General features: G+C 40.9%; 1 protein-coding gene across 1 annotated transcript in view; it reads left to right on the forward strand.

The window, feature by feature from the left end:
* The window catches only part of SNTG1 (syntrophin gamma 1), a 245,729-nt gene that overhangs the window by 118,980 nt on the left and 104,704 nt on the right, over positions 1–22,045 (forward strand). Inside the window, exon 11 of the mRNA XM_026659517.1 lies at positions 15,570–15,608. Coding sequence (XP_026515302.1) covers positions 15,570–15,608 — 39 coding nt within the window. The remainder of the gene's footprint in view (positions 1–15,569; positions 15,609–22,045) is intronic.

Below are 22,045 nucleotides of genomic sequence, written 5' to 3' on the forward strand. Positions count from 1 at the left end.
ATATGGATGCAGCATTCTTTATTTTTCAGTGTAATAAATTTGCATATATAAGACATGAATATGCCTGTGTACAGTGGAATCCAATGCTTAATCAGTCACATAACAAATAATCTTCCACCGGTTAGTTAATTCTTTCATGTTGAATACACAGGTTACTCATTAAACCAGATGGTTTTGCTTATTTTTACAGAATTTGCATTCTATTAAAATATTTGTGGCTCTTTTTCTTACAGTAACAGTACTTTTCTAATGGTATGTTTTCCTGAAATCATAAACAATGGACTTCAAACAGTAGCACAGAAATGTCCTTAGGCTAACATAACCCCCCACTGTATTGTGGAACTAAATGTTTTGTTCATATTTTCTTTAAATAATTGATAAACCATAGTTTGTAGTGTTTCTCTTTGATATTAGAAGTCTCTCCCTGTACAGCAACTGAACATAAGTGGCTCTTGGGGTTGTATTCTAAATGTAATCTATGTGTACTCAAGCAAAATTACCACCATAAAATTATAAAAGTTACTTTTCTTTGACAGACAAGTTCTAAAACAGTACAGGGCATGTACTATAGGGGATTATCTGTACTCCCTACAGCCATCTGAAAATTGCAAGGAAAGTTTCATTAAGTTTCAATATAGAGAGTAAGGAAATAAATCTAAATAATTTTCACCTGCAACTTTCCATGTTTCCATGAGGCCAGAAAAGTGTGGGCATGTTTTAAGTCTGAGTGAAATAGCTCAAATATTTTTGAGTTATAGATATATGAAAATTTATAGGTGTAGTTTTCAGGAGTCCTCTGTCTTGGCCTAGCTTAGCTCCTTTGAATTCCATGAGAGTATTACTTTTGACTTCAGTGGGAGTGTAGTTAGAACAGCTCTAAGCCCTTTTGAAAGTTCCACCTGAATGTTTCAGAAATTGATTCAAAGTTCACTGAAATCAACTTAAAGATTCTCATTGACTTTGACAGGCTTTGGTTTAGTCCCCTAAACATTTTAAAAGACTAACACTTTATGGGAAGTTTATAACTCAACTGGATCCATTTTCGTACTTCAAATTAAAATGCTAATACAATCAAAATAGTGAATAGGATAATTTTGGAAAAAATGCTATTTAAATTGTACAATTTTTCAAGTTTTCTTTTGAACAGACTTGTTTGCATTCCAGATGCTCACAGAAAAAAGGATAAGAGAAATATGTTTTCACAACCAAAGTAAGTGGGAGGATTTTTGTATGACAAAGAAGGAACTGGTTTTCTGAGTTTAATTTTGCTCTATTATTAGAGTTTAAAAAAATGCATGTAGCATATTGTGGAATAAAATGAATGGCTAAACAATAGTGATGAAAATTCTCTGTGAAAGAGTCTGATTCTAAAACATGATTGTTGACAGAGAATGGTTTTAATGGCAGCTGAAGAATATTGGTGAAAATATGATGCTGAAATTAATCACCAGCATTAAGAATTAGGAGATGAAATATTATAGAATTCAAAATTGGCATTAACGTGGGTATTAGAATGGTCCAAAGAGGAATTGTTGATGGTGTTAAACGACTGCAAATGGAGGATCAATGGGTGAATGATATATGGAGATGGGGGCAGATGCTCAGTAGTAGACAAATGTAAAATAAGGGATGGGGGAGGGTGGCTAGCCCTGGCGGAAAGGAGAATGGCAGTGGATGAACTGGGGAGTTATTTTGAACTGAACTATTGTCCGTCACCACTAATGTAGAATTATTTACTTGGTAAAAGTAAAGACAAACATTTTCTGTGGAAATTTATTTAATCTTTGAGCCTTTTCTATGTGGTTTTAAACATAGAAGTTTTACTTCTATTTCAAGGGAATAAAAATGTCTTTTATGACAGTGAACTGACACTGAATCATAGAAAGGTAGGGCTGGAAGAGACTCGAGGTCATCTAGTCCATCCATCCACACTCAGGCAAGAATAAGTATACCTAGACCATCCCTCACAGGTGTTTGTCTAACCTGTTCCCTTGCTTAACTATCCCTATATTTAGAATTTTCCCCTAATACCTAACTGAACTCTCCCTTGCTGCAAACTAAACTAAATGCTTCCTGCGCTATCATATCAATGCAATGTACTTTGGCATTCCAATGGATAAATTATTCAGTTACTGGAACATTTTCAATCCATTAATAAAGTGCAGTGAACCTAATTTTGCTACTTTCATCCCCAACCCTTGCACAGCCTCATGTACTCGCCTCCCGTCATACCCTTCATCTCCTCTTCCTTCCCCACAGATTCCCAAAATACCAAGTACATCCTCCTGCTAGGTCCTATCACATCATATGCTTTCTTCACTAGCTTCTCCTTTGTATCCCAGACAATACCCAATACCTTTAGGTGAGACCTAGATGGGTAAGAACTGTATTTTTGGAAAACTGTTGACCAGGATAATCTTGAATACATTTGCCATTACATTTTGAAAGTTAGTAAATATTCCTCATAAATTGACCAGTTAATCAACAATGTTTGAAGCAATAGTGTACCTAGTTATAATCAATTTGTTGATTAACTACCTCGACGTCAGCAGCGTTGTCAACTAAGTATCGTTGTCAGCTTGAATTATAATGGGCCAAAAAATCTATTCAGATTTCAGCTGTTTTTACATGAAATGCAAAATGCAGTTAAAGTCAGCAAAAGAGAATGGACCTCCTGGTTGGATGGAGTGCCTATAGGACCCGTCAGGGGAGCATTAAAGGTTTGTAGCAGGTCCTGCCAGTAAAATAGGATCCATTTTTAGAAACTGGAGATCCTGTAGGCCAAAACCTAGTCCCAAAGGAGACATAAGCCTTTGTCTTCTTCCTTGCTTTTATAAATGAGATTCACTTCCAGTTACATTAATAACTGCAGAGGTGGAATCCACCTCTAGAACAACATTTCCAACACTGCTGGTTCGACACCATGGAGTGTCTGTATTGTAGTGACTTGGAAGTTGCTTTGCAGCTTTATCAAGTCCTCAGGGAAGTGCTACGGAAAAAATTGCCCTTGCATCATATTAATGATCCATAAAACGTCCCTGAATTTGGTCCTTTTATCTGATCAGCAACTTTACAGTCTAAGAAGTCTGTCTTCGCTGAGATTTGAACAGAAGAGAAAACCCTTTGATCCTAAAGTATATCATCCCTCTCACTTCAACTAAAAGTCTTTAATATCTGAGCATCACCATGCCTAATCTCTAGGCACCTAGAAAATCACTGAGATTCACAAAGCCTGAGTTCAGCACCTAGGCTGAAAGATATGAGGGAGGTCCTCCTTTGCTCTGCTCCCTACCAGCCTCTCTCTCTGGCCATTTTATGTAATCTCGTCTATAGGGACCCAGACCGTCAGGTGAGCTCTGAAGGTATTTACTGGAGTGAGCCCCACAGGAGAATTATGACTGCATTTAATTACTTGTTAATGCAGTTATTAACAGCTCAAATGGAAAATCCTTTACTAATTGCATTGTGCAATACCTAATTGTTGCTAGATAAGTCATTACTCAGACTGGGAGAATAAAAGTGCTGGCACTGTGTCTTCCTCTTCTGCCTTTACACACAAACTTCTGGTCCTCATTGAGCTCTGACTATTTTCTTTCCCACCCCTGAAGAGACACGGGCCTCTCTTCTTCCCATCAGCTCCCACATATGGCCGCAGTTCAGTAAAGCACCTGAGCACATGTTTTGCTGAATAGGGATGGGATTACTCAGGTGTTCAATTGGTTTGCTCAAGAGGGGCCTGTGTTCTGGAAATACAACACAATTTTTTTTTTAAAAAAAAAACCCACCTTTTTAAAAATATTAAGGCTGCATAGGTAAAAACTCAAACATTAGGACACACCAGATCAAAATTTGCACTATGGTATAATTTACCTACATGCCATTTCTCAAAGAACATATGATTTTTCTTCCTGCAATGTTAGACACACATGGTATTTTATAATTCTTGTATTCTTACACTGCTTTCATTGTTGTGGTCCAGTATATCTTTACTGACACTTCACTATATAATGTCTCTCAGAGGTATTGTATGGTAGTAATTTCCTCAGCATGCATGTATGCTTTCTTTTTCAGTATAAGGTAGTATTCTGTGCTTAACAACTGAAACTTCATTAGCACAATGAGAAAGAAAGCATTATATAAAATATTGCTCTGGAGCACTGGATTCATTGTACATTCATTCCTTCAAAATATATAGTTGTCTAAGTAATTATATAAGTAAGTTAGTTCATATATAGTCAGATTCTGCTACCCTTTCTTCCATTGAGTAATACTTTAAAGAACAATAGCTGCCATTTAATGGACCAATACAGTAAAGATGGCATAGGTAAAAGGAACATGATTTCAGTAGGACTGCTCACAGAACAATGTGTGTAAGAGTGGCAGAATCTGGCCCTATATTAATTGGTATATTTCATTACAATTTGTGGAAACAATTGGCAGTGGTAGGCGAAGGGTACTGCAGCACAATAAAGGACAAATATTTCTTCTAGCTATTTTCAAATTTCTCATAGGAGATACTGTAAACGGACAGTTTCTATATTGAGCATCTGAATGTCAATTTAAAGGTTTTTTTTCTATTTAATGCTGATCAAAACTTCAACAGTATTATTTACGTCACCATGTGGAAGTTGCATATATCACTTAAAATGTACATGGAATGCAACAAAATTATTTGAAAGGAAAAAAAATTAAATATGTCAATAGAGACAATGAGTAAAAGCATATAAAAAGACTATAGGTAAGGCTGCCTAAGCACATTCATTCTAATGCCCTGTTTTAAATCACTTATAACTTTCCAACATTTGTCTAGTGAGCTGAAAAATGTCATTCTTTCTCTATGCCTTAAGGTGAACTCTGAGAAGTTTGAGCCAAACAATTTTGCCATATTTGAATAAAAAGGAGAGTGGAAAGATATTTTCCTCATTTTTTTAAAAAAAAGTTTGCAACTTTTTGAAATCCCTATAGGCAATCATCTTGTACAGCATCTGACTCTGAACTCCTTTTCTGAAATACCTTCTCTTTACCCATCCTAAATTGGGAGCTTATCATGGGGTGTGTATGCCCCTTCTGCCATGGTCACTAGGAGGCTAGCCGGTAAGCTAGCTAGATGAGAGGAGAGGTTCAGCTGCGGAAAGGACACCAAACCTTTAAGGAGGGAACTAGATTCAAGGCATCTGAAGCTAATAGCTTAGTAACTTTTTTCTATTTAGAAAACAAGCCAACTAAGGGGAATCACAGTCTCTTCTCATTAAGGTAGTGCAAAGATTTCCTTGTTAGGAAGAATTCTCCTCTGAAATGACACTCTCCTGGCTGCATAGGGAGGCGAAAGGTGGCTGTGATTCACTCAAATGCCAAATGCAGCGAGCCCAGATGGGATTTCTTATGTTACCACTCATGCCTACAGAAAAACTCTTTAACCTGGTTGCCTCAAGTACAGACATTTGCGAGATGTATCGGAGTTTAGCAGCAGAATCTCTTTTACACCCAGGCACCAGTACATAAGTGTTACATATATTTTAAAAATCACCAGCCGAATTCCTACAGAGCATCAAGTTCAGTCAGGAAGTGGTGTTTCATTGGCCTATATTTTATATTATTGAGTAAAATACTTCTCTTTTTTATTGTATTTCCTTCTACTGCCCTTCCGTCTTATAAAACTTTGATGCCAAACTTCCAAATGTAATTGATTTACCGAAGTGAAAACTCCTGAACTTGCACACACTGAATATAAACCTGGTCAATGTCATAGTCCATACCTGTATGCTTAAATGTCTGCTACTGCATTTTTAAAATAATTTGAAGTAAGGTCATTTTACTCAGTCTACTAAAGACATTTGGCCAAAGCGTGTACTCAGTTTACCATGGAATCTGTAATAGCAGGCAAGCCCCTGAAAGCAAATAAAGTGTGTGGGTGTAAGCAAGAGAATGTCAGCCAATGGTTAGTTTTTTATTTAATTCTATGCAGTTATGAAAGCATCAATTATTCTAAATAGAATGAAGGAGGAATACCCATAAGATTCTAATCCCTTAGATGTTTTAAATTGCCACCTTCTCTCCCCAAAACCCTGCATCAAACCAACCCTGTATGTGGGGAACATTCAAATATAGAAGAGACTTTTGCAGAATGACCCCCCACCCATCTTAATCTGGAGCTACAAACTCATGAAGAAAATGTATAATATAGAAAATAATTTTCAAGACACACTCCTCCAGCTCTCATATGTCTATGTAAATATCTCTGTTGCTACAGTATAAGCCAATTTATATTAAAAACAAAAGTACTATAACAGATTAAATAGTAATCTGTAGCAAAAGTAATTGTAAAAATGTGGCATATATATTTACATTTTGAAAAAATATTGGCCCCAGCTCCAAAGACTACTTAAACAAATTTGATCAGTGACATTTCTTAATCCTAACATAATCATTAAATGAGAAGATTTGGCATTTTCATAGCACTTTTCATCCTTGGAAGCTTTTAGAGTCATTACAAAGGTGGATAAATTATTATAATCATTTTACAAATGAGGGAAATGAGACAGAGCGATTAAATGACTTGATTAAGGTTACACAGTAAATCAGCAACAGACTGGGGAACAGACCTACAGACTCCCAGTGCCAAATCTTTTGCTCTAACCTCCAGACAAGCTGCATCTTGTTCTTACTATGAGAGTTTAAAACTGTTAGATGTTTTACACCGAACTTGGGTCCTGGACTTTCATTCCATTAATAGAAGAGTATAACAACCAACTAGGTAAAATATTATGCCATTGAAAATTAAGGTCAGATTTCGATGGGAATTTTTCCTTATGTTTTTAGAAACTATATTGAGCTTTTGGAAATCAAATAAAAAATAACAAAGTATTTATAAGTATTTACTGCCTCCAGAAGCTTGTTTCTCTAGAGCAGTGGTTCCCAAACTTTAACAACCTGTGAACCCCTTTCACTAAAATGTCAAGTCTCGTGAACCCCCTCCTAAAAATGAATCTTCCCCGGGATTTTCTCCTTTACCTGAGAATAAATTATAAACGTAGTGATCTTGGAAATATAAAATTTGTTTTTATGACATGCTTATTACACACTATTTATTATTAATTACTATTTATCATTACAGTATTATTACATTATGAAAATGGCAACGCTCTTCCAAGATCTCACTTTTGTAGCTTGTATCACTTTGAATAAGCCTGTTATAAGACAAGGCTCCTATGTTTCACCAGGGAGTATCAGATGTGAAACAGCATGAAGGTATTTAAGAAACCAACTCAAAGAGTTCCTCCTACACAATCATTCAGGTCTTGAGCAGTCCAGGCAAGCAACGTACGTTACAACAAAGCTTAAATTTGTTCTTCATAATAATTTTAAAAACCATACTAGCTGCCTATTTAATTTTAAAAACAGCAAAAAAATATCCACCTCCCTTTCCATTTCTTATAAGGAATCTTGGGGTACATCCAGACTACCCGCTGGATCGGCGAGTAGCGATCGATCTATCGGGGATCGATATATTGCGTCTCATCTAGACGCGATATATCAATCCCCGAACACGCTCCCGTCTACTCCGGAACTCCACCAGGGCGAGCGGTGGTACCGGAGTCGACGGGGGAGACGCGGCCGTCGATCCCGCGCCATGAGGACGGGAGGTAAGTCTAAATAAGATATGTCGACTTCAATTACGCTATTCCCGTAGCTGAAGTTCCGTATCTTACATCGACCCCCCTCCCTAGTGTAGACCAGCCTGCCTTGAAGTTTAAATCTCCTTAGTGTGATCGATATGCTTGCTTTGATCTACCTAGCTCTTGGAAGTCCAGGGACTCCAGGCTGCTGGCCCCGTGCTGCCCGGAGTCCCTAGTGACAGCTCTGTCCGCCATTAGGGAATTTTTCCCCGAGAACCCCCTGTAACATTCTGGGGAACCCCCAGGGGTTCACGAACGCCAGTTTGGGAACCACTGCTCTAGAGAATGGTGCTGCAGCTGCTGTGTAGGTTCCTGAAAGTATCCATAGATAGGAACAGTCTAGTGTACATAATTTGAACATACGTAAAGCAGAATCCTATTTCAAATAAGAGGCCCTCACACATGAAGTGAAGCTGGTTGGGTTGGAAGTTGCTGAGTATACTGCATCTTGACTCAAGGGTCTATATAATTTTCTTCATCAAAAGCTAAAAGGAATGTAGCTCATCTGCAAATCATTTACATAGATTTGCATTGTATACTGTTTTTCTTAGGCATGTAGTAAAACCGCTTTAAATTACAAGTTTGGATACTCAAGGAATATATTATACATACTGTCAGGTGATGTTTTGCTGTGTTGCCTTTGCCTGCTTCTTTCCAGTCAAAATGATTGAGACCTTTAGTAACTATGCTCCATAAGCTACCAGAAATATGATATAAACTACAGTTATTCCATTTCATATGTCCCAGATACTGTCTTGACGCCAACTGTACTTCTTTCCAAGGTTAGTCTAGTTGTTTTTTTCCCATTTTTTTGCAACTGATAGCATTGGCCGCCCTCCTGGTATATCTTCAGCAATAAATCAAACATCGTGTGTTTGTCACTTCCAGAAACAGTCATGGTAGCTTTCTGATATTGTATTTCCTCTGTACGTTCAATAATGTGGATGCTGTCAGGTGTAACTGCTGGTACTTTCATTTATGTCAAGTATAGAAACTCAGGCATCCCAACATGAAGTGGTGCTTATAATACAAACACGTTTATTATGATTAACGTCGATTATGTCACAGAGGTCACGGAAGTCACAGAATCTGGACTTCCATAACCTCCATGACATTTTCTGACCCGGGGCTGGAGCTCCCAGCCTTCCCTCTGGGGGCAAGGGGACCCCGCAGCAGCCCAGCCCCCATGGGTGGCAGGGGACCCCAGAGCTCCCTGAGGAGCCCCCCCCCCCATAGCTGCTCAACTGCTGCGCAGTGAGGACCCCAGAGCTTGCACTCACTGCAGTGATGGGGGACCACAGAGCCCCAGCAGCGGTGGATGCTGAACGGCTTCGCCGTTTGGTCAGGGATATTTTTAGTGAAAGTCAGGAACAGGTCACAGGCTTCCGTGAATTTTTGTTTATTGCCCATGACCTGTTCGTGACTTTTACTAAAAATATCTGTGACAACATCTTAGCCTTAATTATGATGGAGCAGTAGTGATGCTATAGTTAAACTTGTGCCAAGAGTTTTCATTTAAGCAAAGGTGTTCACATGTCAAGATACAAGGCCTACATGATGTTTAACATATGGCCATTCAGCCATGCAGTCCAATAAATACATTTGAATTGAATTTCAAATGTGGTCTTGTTGTTGGAACATCACTGATGTTCTGATTTAGGATCCTCCTCCTAACATTTGTCTACATGGATCCCACTGTAGGTGTGTGCGTTTCATGGTCCTGAACCCAGAATCATTTAGCCAGTAGTGTCTATTAGGGCTGCTCACACACTCTATACAGCCCACATCACCTACAACCAGGGTATAAAATACAGAGCAGCCCCAACTGCTACTCAGTTCATTCCTGCTGCCTGTGGCAGCAAATCAGAATCTAAGGCATCCTTCTGATTCCCCACAGCTTTGTATATTTAGGATGGTTGTTAGAGTTAGTGGAGTGTTTTTATAGCTTTGGATAAATTCATTTAAGCACAGTGGCAAAAAACAAACAAACGAGTTTTTTCTTTGTCTTGCCTTGGTACTGAGGAGTGAGAGAGCCAGTCTCCAGGCTTTAAGATCTGCGCTGCCTGGGGGACTGCTATGCCTGCTAATGATGTGCCCACAAAGGGTTTGTTCTGCTTGGAAGAGATTCAGATCCCTAGCAAGTGAGCCATTTGCAATTATTTTACTAATCGCACACAGAAGCCTTGTGATGCCCATCTAAAATTGTTTTTGGTTGAAAAAATCTGCCACGTGTCTGATGCTGAGGTGCCCCTTCAGGAGCAGCCACTTCCTGCTTCAAAGCCATTTTCAAAAAGTGCCCTGGCTACAAGAGACATCATTCCAGAATCTAAGAGCCTTGGCAGACACTAAAAGATTGCCTGCTACTAGCAAACAGGCCTCAGCCCTGCAGCCCAAAGCCTGAAAGATCTTTAGGTGGGACTCAGTACTGTTTGCCATCCCTAGTACCAACCAAGAAGAAGGCACAGAGTCAACTTGCTGACTTACCTAAATCAGCTCCTTTAAAACCATATTAAGAACAGGAGTACTTGTGGCACCTTAGAGACTAACAAATTTATTAGAGCATAAGCTTTCGTGGGCTACAGCCCACTTCTTCGGATGCATATAGAGTGAAACATATTGAGGAGATATATATACACACATACAGAGAGCATGAACAGGTAGGAGTTGTCTTACCAACTCTGAGAGGCCAATTAAGTAAGAGAAAAAAACTTTTGAAGTGATAATCAAGATAGCTCAGTACAGACAGTTTGATAAGAAATATGAGAATACTTTTTAAAACCATATTGATATTGTAGTCATCTTAGGGTGGGGAATTGTGTTCCTCAGCTTTGGTTCCATGTTGTGTACTTTCAGTGATCAACATAGCTTCCTCAATACCATTGTCATCTGTACCATATACCTCAGTTGCTGGTACCGCATTCTGGCAAGACTTCTGGGACTCATGGTCACAGTATTTTGTTATAATCAGTCCCACCTCCCTCACATGCTGTGGCTGCATACCCATCTCCAGCAGACCTAATGATCACTTCTGAACCTGAGTCTCCATTGCTGGACATCTCTCCTTTGTCTACTGCAGCTAGAGCTGTACTGGAGCCCCAGGTACTAAAGATGAAAATATCTCTTCACTCAACTTCGACCGTACCAGTACCTGCCTCTTGTACTATAACATCTAAGGCTGTTCCTCTTTCTACACGTCAGGGCTCTTCTCCATTGGAAGAATTTTATTCATCTTCATTCCCTTCTCTGCATGGTAGTAGGCACCCTTCTTTTAGGAGGTCTTCCCCCCCCCCCCTCACCCAGACTGATTTCTGGGAGTGCCTATGGACAAAGTCCCTATTTCCACAGATCCCATGCTCCAGAGTGATCACACAGTCCTTGGTTCCCTCCTTTGTGACACCATATGCCCTTCCCTGATGGGGCACAGGCCTGGCCCTAATAGTTTCCATGAAACCTCAGCCTATGCCATCTGCTCCCTATCTGACAACTTTGAGATCCAGAATAAGGTCATCTCCTCCTACAGTTCATACTAGGGAGTTCCTATCATTCCTTTAGGAGCTTCTTCAGTCTGATGAACAAGAACCTCTTAGCGAGGAGAACCTTGTGGAGGAATATGAGGATCAGCCTATTCTTCATGTCAGGTGATGATTCTATGGCAAGGCCATGATTATTACATCTAACACACCCTTGATAGATTATTTCAGGGTCTTCCAGCACCTCCTTACAAGAACAACAGACATTCTGGAGGTCATTCAGGAGAGGTCTCATAAATTATTTGACATTTTACTCCTGGTATCCCAAAGTCGTCTAGCCAGACCCAGTAATGAAGGCATTCTTGAGCCAGCCAAAGACCCCTAACTATTTTGGCCACAACTAAGAGCTGCCCCAGCTCTGGCCCCCACCTGCACTCCCCTGCTGCTTCAGCCTTGGACTCTTCCCCCCCCCCCGCACCCCCTGCCGCCCCAGTCCTGGGCTCTCCCCCACCCACACCCCCTGCCGCCCCAGCTCTGGCCCCCACCTGCACCCCCTGCTGCCCCAGCCCTGGGCTCTCCCCCCACCCGCACCTCCTGCTGCCCCAGTCCTGGGCTCTCCCCCAAAGAAGGAATTGAGGGGACTAAATGGATGGTGCACCTCTCTATCTGAAGCCTAGCAAGGGAGGTATGTGGATCCCACTAGAATTTAAAATGAAAAGTAAGGGAGGGGAGGCTCTGGACCTGGGCAGCTTTAGATACAGTACCAGGCACTTAGAAGGATTTCCACTTCTGAGCCATGGAAGCAGAAATTGACTTTTCCTTTCCAGATATAGCTAATATTCAGAAAGGGAATCTAGCACCTGCCTTCCAGATTTGAACACCCTCAAAATTCAGGAGTGCTCAAGCTCAATTTGGGCAGCTGTTACTTCATTTCCCCCAAATCAAATATACTGATCCACTGTAACTTGCTGTAGAAAAAGTAGAATAAATTGAGCAAGAAATGCTTCCCAATGGTTATTAGGATTGGAATTGCTATTTTCAACAGCCATTGTTGTTTTTTTTTTGTTTTTTGTTTTTTTAAGTTTTAGTTTTATTTGTTTAAAAGGAAGACCGTGATAGTGCATTCCCCATAGAAACAAAGAATGGAACAAAAGAATAATAAAGGCACCTCAACTTTTCCTCATTTATGGAGGACAGTCTTATAATATGCATCCAGATATCCTTCAGTCACACAAGCTGAAAATTGTTCCACTTTACGGCAGTTCTGTAACCATATGGGAACCAATCCTGTCTGTGTTCTGTGCACATCCAAAATTCCTGCTGAATGACCCGCCCTGGGAGCGAGTTACCAGTGACCCAGGGCTGGGGCGGCAGGAGGGTGCAGTTGGGGGGGGAGGGAGGGGGAGAGCCCAGGGCTGCGGGGGGGGCAGCCAAATTTTTTTTTGCTTGGGGCAGCAAAAAACCTAGAGCCGGCCCTGTCTATAGGGAAGCTGAACTATAACTCAGCTGAGCAATGCCTAAATCCTTTAAAAAATCCTGGCCTTAAGCACCTAAAGGTACATCTACACCAGAATAAAAGCATGGGCATGGCAGGCCCAGGTTAGTTGACTTGGGCTGGCGGGGCTTGGGCTTTGGGACTAACATTGCTGTGTAGATGTTTGGGCTCGGGCTGGATCCTGGGCTTTGGGACCCACCCACCTCTCAGGGTCCCACAGCTCAGGCTCCAGTCTGAGCCCAAACATTTACACAGCAATTTTACAGGTCTGCATCCAAAAAGGAATTGTGGGAGGGGTCGCAGCGTTATTGTAGGGGGAGTTGCAGTACTGCTACCCTTACTTCTGCGCTGCTGTTGGTGGCGGTGCTGCTTCAGAGATGAGCAGCTAGAGAGTGACGGCTGCAGGATGGGAGCCCAGCTCTAAAAAAAGAGCCACTGCCTGCAGCAGCACAGAAGTAAGTGCATGGTATGGTATTGCCACTCTTACTTCTGTGCTGCTGCCTGCAGAGCTGGGCCCTCAGTCAGCAGCTGCAACTCTCTGGCCACCCAGCTCTGAAGGCAACAGTGCAGAAGTAAGGGTGGCATGGTCTGACATTGCCACTCTTACTTCTGTGCTGCTGCTGGTGGGGCGCCGCCTTCAGAGCTGGGTGCCCGGCTAACAGCTGCTGTTCTCCAGCTGCCCAGTTCTGAAGGCAACAAAGTGAGGGTGGCAATACCGTGACCACCCTAAAATAATCTTGTGACCCCTCTGCAGCTCCCTTTTGGGTCAGGACCCCCCATTTGAGAAACGCTGGTCTCCCTTGTGAAATCTATATGGTATAGGATAAAAGCACACAAAAGACCAGATTTCACGGCGGGGAGACCAGATTTCACAGTCCGTGGCATGTTTTCCATGGCCGTGAATTTGGTAGGGCCCTAATTATGGCAAGACTTTAATGGTACCTACAGGTAGTGATGGGTACTGTTATTGGGGGGTATTCTATAGATGTTGAATTTAGGAACAAAACCCATAAGGCTCAAAATCTTTGTACATCATCTATTATATGGCTATGGCTATGCCTACCTTAACAGTGGCATGTAGACTACAGGCACTATACATGTAGCTACATGCCACAGTGAAAGGCTCTGGTAGGGGGGAGGCAGTAGGAAAATGCTCTGGCCGCTCTTTGCGCCTTTTGTCACTGCCTCCCCCCGCTAGAACTTTCCTCTGCTGCCTCCCCTCTGCCAGAAACTTTCCCCACTTCTGGAACCTTTCATTGTGGTATGGAAAGTCTCTGGCATCAGGGATGCAGCAGGACACCACACTGCTAAAAATAGCAGTGTAGATGTGTGAGGCACTGCTTGGGCATGTAGGAGCCATGTAGGGTATATACCCTGTGGGTTCAGGTGTGTAGGGCACTCTCTTCTACTCATCTAAGCCATGTCTCACCATCTACGCTCCTGTTTATATCCATGCTAACTGGGCATCTAGTGTCTGCACTCTACTCACTGCAGTTAGTGTAGATATAACCTATATTTAATATACCTGCTCTTGAGAAAAGTGCCTTAGGATAGATAGTGTCCAATAATTGTATTGAGTAACTTGGAACAGCTGGAATATTCTTCTTCCAACTCTCTTTCCCTGAACATAGATGAACCCAGAAGACAGAGGATACTAAGACTTTTGTGGGGAGGCTTTGCTTTGAGACTCGTGACATTTTGGGGTTAGGGTGAACCCAAAATAAATTCAGCAGCTGCTGGCAAATTTTTGACAGTGTTAAATATGCTTTGATAACAAAGCTGTGGGAGCTGGCTATTCAAGACTTGCAGAGTGTTTAATATCTGCTTGATGACCTGGTGAGGGGGTCGATACTGTGGAAAAGTACATTTTTTCTTTTTTAAGTTTACCCATTGAAGTGCTTCTTTCAACTTTATGTGTGGATGTTTATTTAGATGAGATTATAAACTTTGGAGGAAACACATTCTCTAGTGATTCATCTTATGTTCCCATAAAATGTCACGCATTACATTGGAGTAGTGTAAATGTTATGTTCTGGTTTGGGGACCTGGCTGGCTTTACCGTTGATGCCTAGTTGACAATACAGTTTATCCTTTAATGTTTGAATAGCATTTTTTCTCATTTCCCCTGAGACACAGAAACAATTGGCAGTAAGATAGTTTAGGAGAGAAAAAAATAAACTCTAGCAATCAAATCTAAGGTCTCATCTAAGAATGCAGATGGTAGAGTTAGAAGATTTGCTCCCTTTAAGCTTGTTCTGAAAGTGTGTGTGTGTGTGTGTGTGTTCACACACACACGGATTTACTCTTCTTAGCAGGAACAGCTACTGTTGCATATTCAGATTCTCCCATAATTGGAAGTGTTGTGCTTTGGGCTTTTGGTGCTACCCAAATAGAGGTAGCAGCTAGCCATGACATCTGAACTTCCCACGATTCCATGGGCTTAGTGTGGGCTCATCTCTACTTTTTAACTTATGTTTTTAGGATGGGTAGGTATTTGCTATTTATTAAACTGATGTACCTTGAATGACTTCAAGGACTGAGAGCTGTTCTCATGTTGTTAGATATTTTGATGCTTCAGAAATATTACCCAAAGGTTACACTTAAAATTAAGGTTTGTGAATTTCTAAAAATAGAGATTAATGGCAGTGTTTTCCATTGATTCTGTAAAGTTCAGAAAGAAAGTTGCATGTATTGTAATTTCTATAAGCTTGGACGATTGTTTCACTCAGTCCAATATACTGGGTTAAGGAATTCTCCTTTCATTCACAACAGTTAGACACTGGTATCACTCCACTAACTTCAGTGGAGTTACTCCTGATTTACACCAGTCTAATGTGGAGGACAACGTTTCACACGTCATCCACAATGCCTTTCATTGTTGCATTTATTTAGTATATTTATTAATTATTTTTTTATTCATTTTTATAGATAAAAAAAATCAACAGGAATTTTCCCGTAAACCAGCAGGTAAGAAAGAGAAATATTTGGAAAATTAATAATTCTCATAGCACCTGTGTTGGAATTGTTTTGTTGCTCTGTTTTTTCCCCCCCCCCAGAGAAGTTAGGGATGCTAGCTCTTAATTGGCTTCCTTTACACCAGGTCATTGAAATAAAAGGGTGTTGAGGTGTTCAAGAAAAGTAGGATTTTGCCCATTGTTTCCGAAATGCATCTCTGTTTGTTTCTACTTTTATAATGAAAAGAGGGGTGGGATTATTATATTCTATACACTAATATATTGTGTCTTGAGAATGAAGACATTCTGAGGAATTCTCCTCTTTGGTGACACTTTCATTATTAAAGCTGGCTTGGATTTTAAAAGAATTTTCCCTCCCTCTCACTCTTCCTAAAAGATTGTTAGTCATCCACAGAAGTAGAGAATGCATTTGCACCACTTCTGTTTTCACTGAAGATATCAATTCACCTTGAGCTTATTCAAGAACAGTTACTGTAAAATCACTTAGTATTCTGTAGCATAAAGATTGCTGTTGACTGATCTGAAAATAAGGAAAGACAAAATTGCTTAGTAAACAAAAGATAACTAGCAAGTTAAGTTTTTAATAATCGGGATTTTTTTATGAATTCGTTGCTCAAAAAATTACCAATCAACAAAAAATAATACAAATATAAATAATAGATATAATGGCTCAGCAGGCTAGTGCATAAGTATGCAATGCTTTCTGCTATTCTGGACCTCCTGGTACCAGTGTTTAGAATGGCATTTGCTTCCTCTTCATTAGAGTTTCATTGGCTTAAAAAGCAAAAATAACTTCCTTGACTTGAATAGCTTGTTGGTCATGCTATCTGTAAAGGAGTCTGAAATTAATTAATTCTTCCCTCAGGACTTACCATAGAAAATTTCAGGGAAGACAGCCAAAATATCAATTTGAAAGGAGGTAGACAAATTAGAGAATTTCATATATAGAGAGGAAATAATTTACTGAACTATGAGGATGCAGGAATTTGAGAGATCATTGATTTCAACATCAGATGTCCTTCCTGGCTTGATTTGAACAAAAGTTTTTGTTTGTGGTTTTTTTTGTTTGTTTTTGTTTTTTTTACTGAAGATAAGTATTGTGTGGTCTTAATTGAATACTGTCTATCTGTTTGAGGAAAAGATTCCAGTCACACACAGATTTAGGGCTAATTTCTATCTTCTAATACAGGGGTCAGCAACGTTCGGCACGCGGCTCGCCAGGGTAAGCACCCTAGCGGGCCGGGCCAGTTTATTTACCTGCTGACGCGGCAGGTTCGGCCGATCGCGGCCCCCACTCGCCGCGGTTCACCGTCCCGGTTCAATAGGGGCGGTGGGAAGTGGCGCGAGCCGAGGGATGTGCTGGCCGCGGCTTCCCGCCGCCCCCATTGGCCCGGGACGGCAAACCGCGGCCAGTGGAGGCCGCGATTGGCCGAACCTATCGAGTCAGCAGGTAAATAAACTGGCCCGGCCCGGTAGGGTGATTACCCTGGCGAGCCGCGTGCCGAACGTTGCCGAGCCCTGTTCTAATATATAGCTAGCATCAACATGAACTTCAGAGAAGTATCAAGCCATTTTGTTGTTCCATTAACAGCACATTATTTATCTGCTAATTAAAGTACGGTCTTGTTCTATCTTTGTCATTTCCACATTTATTTTAGTAAAATGAGTTATTGTCTATCTGAAGTTGAATAACTCTGGGGATACAGGAACTAACTAGTTTGCTTTATGAAAGTACATTATTAATGTGTCCATGTAATAAGAAACCTTGAACTCTGAAATTGATCTGACTGGGAAAGTAGTTTGGGGGATTTTCTTAACAATATCATATTTTAGCTATAGAGATTAGCTCAAACTTTGTATATTTTTATTTGTTTAGTATGCAGACACTTTCAGGGAAATAGCTTCCTTATTTTATATGTCCAATTAAAAACCCATGAATACATAAGGTGCTATATAGTAAACAATAAGAGAAACTAGGATAGGGCTCAAACCTGCTTACTCTAATACATGTGAACAGCTTTACACGCATGAAGTCCCAATGAAGCAAATAAGTCTACTCAGGTGAGTAAAATTACGTATATGCTTGTCTGTAGCCCTGAGCCCATATTGATCGGCTATTCTAATTTAAACATCTTTATCTAACTTTTATTGCAAATAAACCTGCTGACAAACAAGTTATGGAGAATATTATATTTTACCATTACAAATAAGGAATGGCTTGTATGAGTATTTGGCTATCAAAATGAGTTGTAAAATTCAAAATATTTTGCTGACTATATAAAGATTGTTTGAGTGAGATTCAAAAATATATTGCTGTTTTTGCATATGTAAGCATTTGCTTTCTAATAAATATCCTCCTTTGCTAAAATTTCAGCTACTAAAATATCTGACTTTATTAATTTTAGACATTATTAATGCTTCAGATGCGCATAAATTAGTTGACTTTTTCATCTATGTTTATCTGGGTGTATAGAAGCTTCAGACCGAATTTTCCCTTGGCAGTGAAATTTGCAAATATATTAGGTGTTTATTTTTTCATGGTGGAAAAATATGGACAGAAATGTGAACTTTCTTTAAATATAAACTGTGAATCTCATTTAAAGAGACTGAGTTGGTGCCAGAACTTTACTTTGTAAAAACTAGTGGGTGGAGGGGGGAGTGAATAGTTCAATATACATATATTTAATCACTTTCAATGGCAATGAAGTATCATTCTATAAAAGCGCTAGCTAAAATAGCGTTAGCCCTTTTTGAGCTGAACAGCTAGCCAAAAATTTGAGGTCTCTTAGGTTGTTCCAGTTAGGCAGAAAAATTGGTGCAATTCTTTGATGCAGTTCTGTTTATTTACAAAGAATGTGTAAAGTCCACAGAAGGACTCAAATAGCAAAAAACTTTCTTTTATCACAGCACCAGGAACACTCTTTTCAGCTTGCACCTCTGACCCCCAAACCTCACCTTCTAAGGTCAGACATTATGTTTTCAGCAGGTCCTTCAGCCTGTCTGTGTCTCTCTTTTTTTCATTCTTTGTGTTCTGCTCAGGTTAAAAAACTTACTAACTGTCAGGGTAGTTAAGCACTGGAACAAAATGATGACAGATGTTGTGGAATCTCCATCACTGGAGGTTTTGAAGAACAAGTTAGACAAACACCTCTCAGGAATGGTCTAGTTATCATTTAGTCCTGTCTACTGAGGTCCTACTGAGGTCCCTTCCAGTCCTACACTTCTATGATTCTATGATGGAAAAGGGTCAAAGGAATAGGATGTGTCCTTAAGGGGATGGGTGTCAGAAAGGTTCTGGGAAATGGGGAAAATAAAGTTAGGGGAGGCTGAGGAAGGAGAATATAACAGTAGTGAAGTGACAGAGAGTCCTGTGGCACCTTTAAGACTAACAGGTGTATTGGAGCATAAGCTTTCATGAGTGAATATCCACTTCGTCGAGTAGTGAAGTGATGGCTGTAAAGAAAATACCACTGTAAAATAAGCACAATCTTAGAACTGAATATTTTTATTTTCTCTGAACCCTATCCATTCTCCATATCTAATGCTATCTATTAAAATACATACAAGTAATTGAAGAAAAACCTAGATATAAATTACAGTTTCATGCATATTGAGCAGAAATCCCATGACTTCAGTGGAAAGAGGATCAGGCCCATTATCAGATAGGCAGTAAGGTTAGAATATCTCAAGGTGATAGCCAAGAGCTTCTATATTTGATCTGCCAAGGTGGAACAGGAAACACAGATGTCACCTTTCATTTTCTTGGAGCTCGTCACTGTTTTGCAGCTCTTGTATGAAGCATTGAAAATGTCAGCTCCTGAGAGAGACAGATCATTAGGCTAGAGTGAGTTCAAAAAAGTAACACTGGCTTCTTTGTTGACCCTTACAACACTGCAGACTAATATACGTTTTTTTTCTTCACTAAAAGGACATGTAGTGTATATCCATTTGCAGGTCCTGATCTCATACACTACCCCTTCATGAATACCCCAACCCTCCTCTATGCTGTTCATCCTAATCAATCCATAACTGCTTGCCAATGGACAGATCTCAATCTGAAATCTACCTCACAGCCTGCCAGAGAACTCCTGGATTAGAGATCTGAACCAGGCCTTCCTACCAACTTTTGCAACCCTTCCTGGCAAGGGGAGCCAAATTCACCTGCCTCCCAGCTGCTAGAGACCTTGCTGCTAATTCTGGGTATGTTCCCTCACCAGCTATTGGGACTCTCAGTTTTCATTTGTGATCCACATGGAACGTGAATCATAGTTGTGGGGTTAACATGGTGTTGAGATATTGTTCAAATGAGAATTAGTTTTATAATGGAATGGATTTAGGGTTTAGATTTAAGGCTGAATCATGGCTAGAGGCTGAGTTTGGATTCGATGGTAACATATTCAGTGCTGTCAAGTGAAATTTTTGACTCAAAATTTCAGAGGCCTGGCACCCTCTTAAAGACTGAAACTTTCAAAATCCTCTGTTCTCGTGAAATTTCAGTTGCATCCAAATTTTTCTAGTTTTTGATCCATCCTAGATCCATTCTAATACCAGTGAGAAGGGGATTACATTCACAGTTTTGACTATAATCATCCTCGAAAATTATAAAGGGTTGGATTCAAAGTTAGTTTGGGCCCATATTGGATTAAAATCAAGCAGTTTCTTCTCCCAATTTTAAATGTATACTACATTTTTATATCTCATGTGTTAAAATTTCTCTGGATTATTTACATGATGCTAAAACACAGGCAGTGCCAAGTTCATCATGAAACAGGTGTCCCTTCTTCTGCCCATTTATAAATACTCTCCAATTGGTAATTCAAGGATTCATCACACTTTTTGAAGATAGTAACCTGATCAGTATTCCCTTCTTTTTTTGAGGATCATATTTATGGAAAAGCTAACGGAACATTGCAGTAGATTTCTGAGCACAGTTATTACATTATTGCAAAGTACTTTGGAGGATCACTTTGATTGTGAAAGGTGTTATGTACATAAAATCAAGTCTTAGGGTATGTCTACACTACGAGAGTAGTTCGATTTTACTTAAAGCGAATTTGTGGAACTGATATTACAAAGTCGAACGTGTGTATCCACACTAAGGACAGTAATTCGACTTTGTGAGTCCACACTAATGGGGCAAGCGTTGACATTGGAAGCGGTGCACTGTGGGCAGCTATCCCACAGTTCCCGCAGTCCCCGCTGCCCATTGGAATTCTGGGTCGAGCCCCCAATGCCTGCTGGGGCAAAAAATGTGTCGAGGGTGGTTTTGGGTAACTGTCGTCATTCAACCGTCACTCCCGCCCTCTCTCTGTGAAAGTGCCGGCGGGCAATCAGTTCGCGCACTTTTCTGGTGATTGACAGCACGGACGCCACAGCACTGCGAGCATGGAGCCTGCTGCGATCATCGCTGCAGTTATGGCCATTGTCAACACCTCGCACCTTATCATCCACCTTTTTCAGAGGCAGATGCTGAGAAATCGGGCAAGGAGGCTACGGCAGCGCGGTGAGGACATTAAGTCTGAGAGGGGCACAGACCTCTCACAAAGCACGGGACCCCACGCCGTGGACATCGTGGTGGCAATGGGTCATGTTGATGCTGTGGAACGGCGATTCTGGGCCCGGGAAACAAGCACAGACTGGTGGGACCACATAGTGCTGCAGGTCTGGGATGAATCACAGTGGCTGCGAAACTTTCGGATGCGGAAGGGAACTTTCCTGGAACTTTGTGAGTTGCTGTCCCCAGCCCTGAAGCGCAAGGACACCCGGATGCGAGCAGCCCTGACTGTCCAGAAGCGAGTGGCCATAGCCCTCTGGAAGCTTGCAACACCAGACAGCTACCGGTCAGTCGCGAATCACTTTGGAGTGGGCAAATCTACCGTGGGTGTTGCTGTGATGTAAGTAGCCAACGCAATCGTTGAGCTACTGCTCTCAAAGGTAGTGACCCTGGGAAACGTGCAGGTGATCATAGATGGCTTCGCTGCGATGGGATTCCCAAACTGCGTTGGGGCTATAGATGGAACTCACATCCCTATCCTGGGACCGGACCACCAGGCCAGCCAGTACATTAACCGAAAGGGCTACTTTTCAATGGTGCTGCAAGCACTGGTGGACCATAGGGGAAGTTTTACCAACATCAACGTCGGATGGCCGGGCAAGGTTCATGATGCTCGCGTTTTCAGGAACTCTGGTCTGTTTAGACAGCTGCAGGAAGGTATTTACTTCCCGGACCACAAAATAACTGTTGGGAATGTGGAGATGCCTATAGTCATCCTCGGGGACCCAGCCTTCCCCCCCTTCCAACACACCTTTAAAAATAAAATAAATGAAACTTTGTTCATTAACACCGTTTTCTTTATTAAGGATTTCGTGGTAAAGTGTTGAAACTGGGACGCAGACTGTGGTGGGGAGCGGGTGTAGTGATGGAAAGGA

Source organism: Terrapene carolina, unplaced genomic scaffold, assembly GCF_002925995.2.
Source record: "Terrapene carolina triunguis isolate 2854851 unplaced genomic scaffold, T_m_triunguis-2.0 Scaffold58, whole genome shotgun sequence".
NCBI classification, from domain to species: Eukaryota; Metazoa; Chordata; order Testudines; family Emydidae; genus Terrapene; species Terrapene triunguis.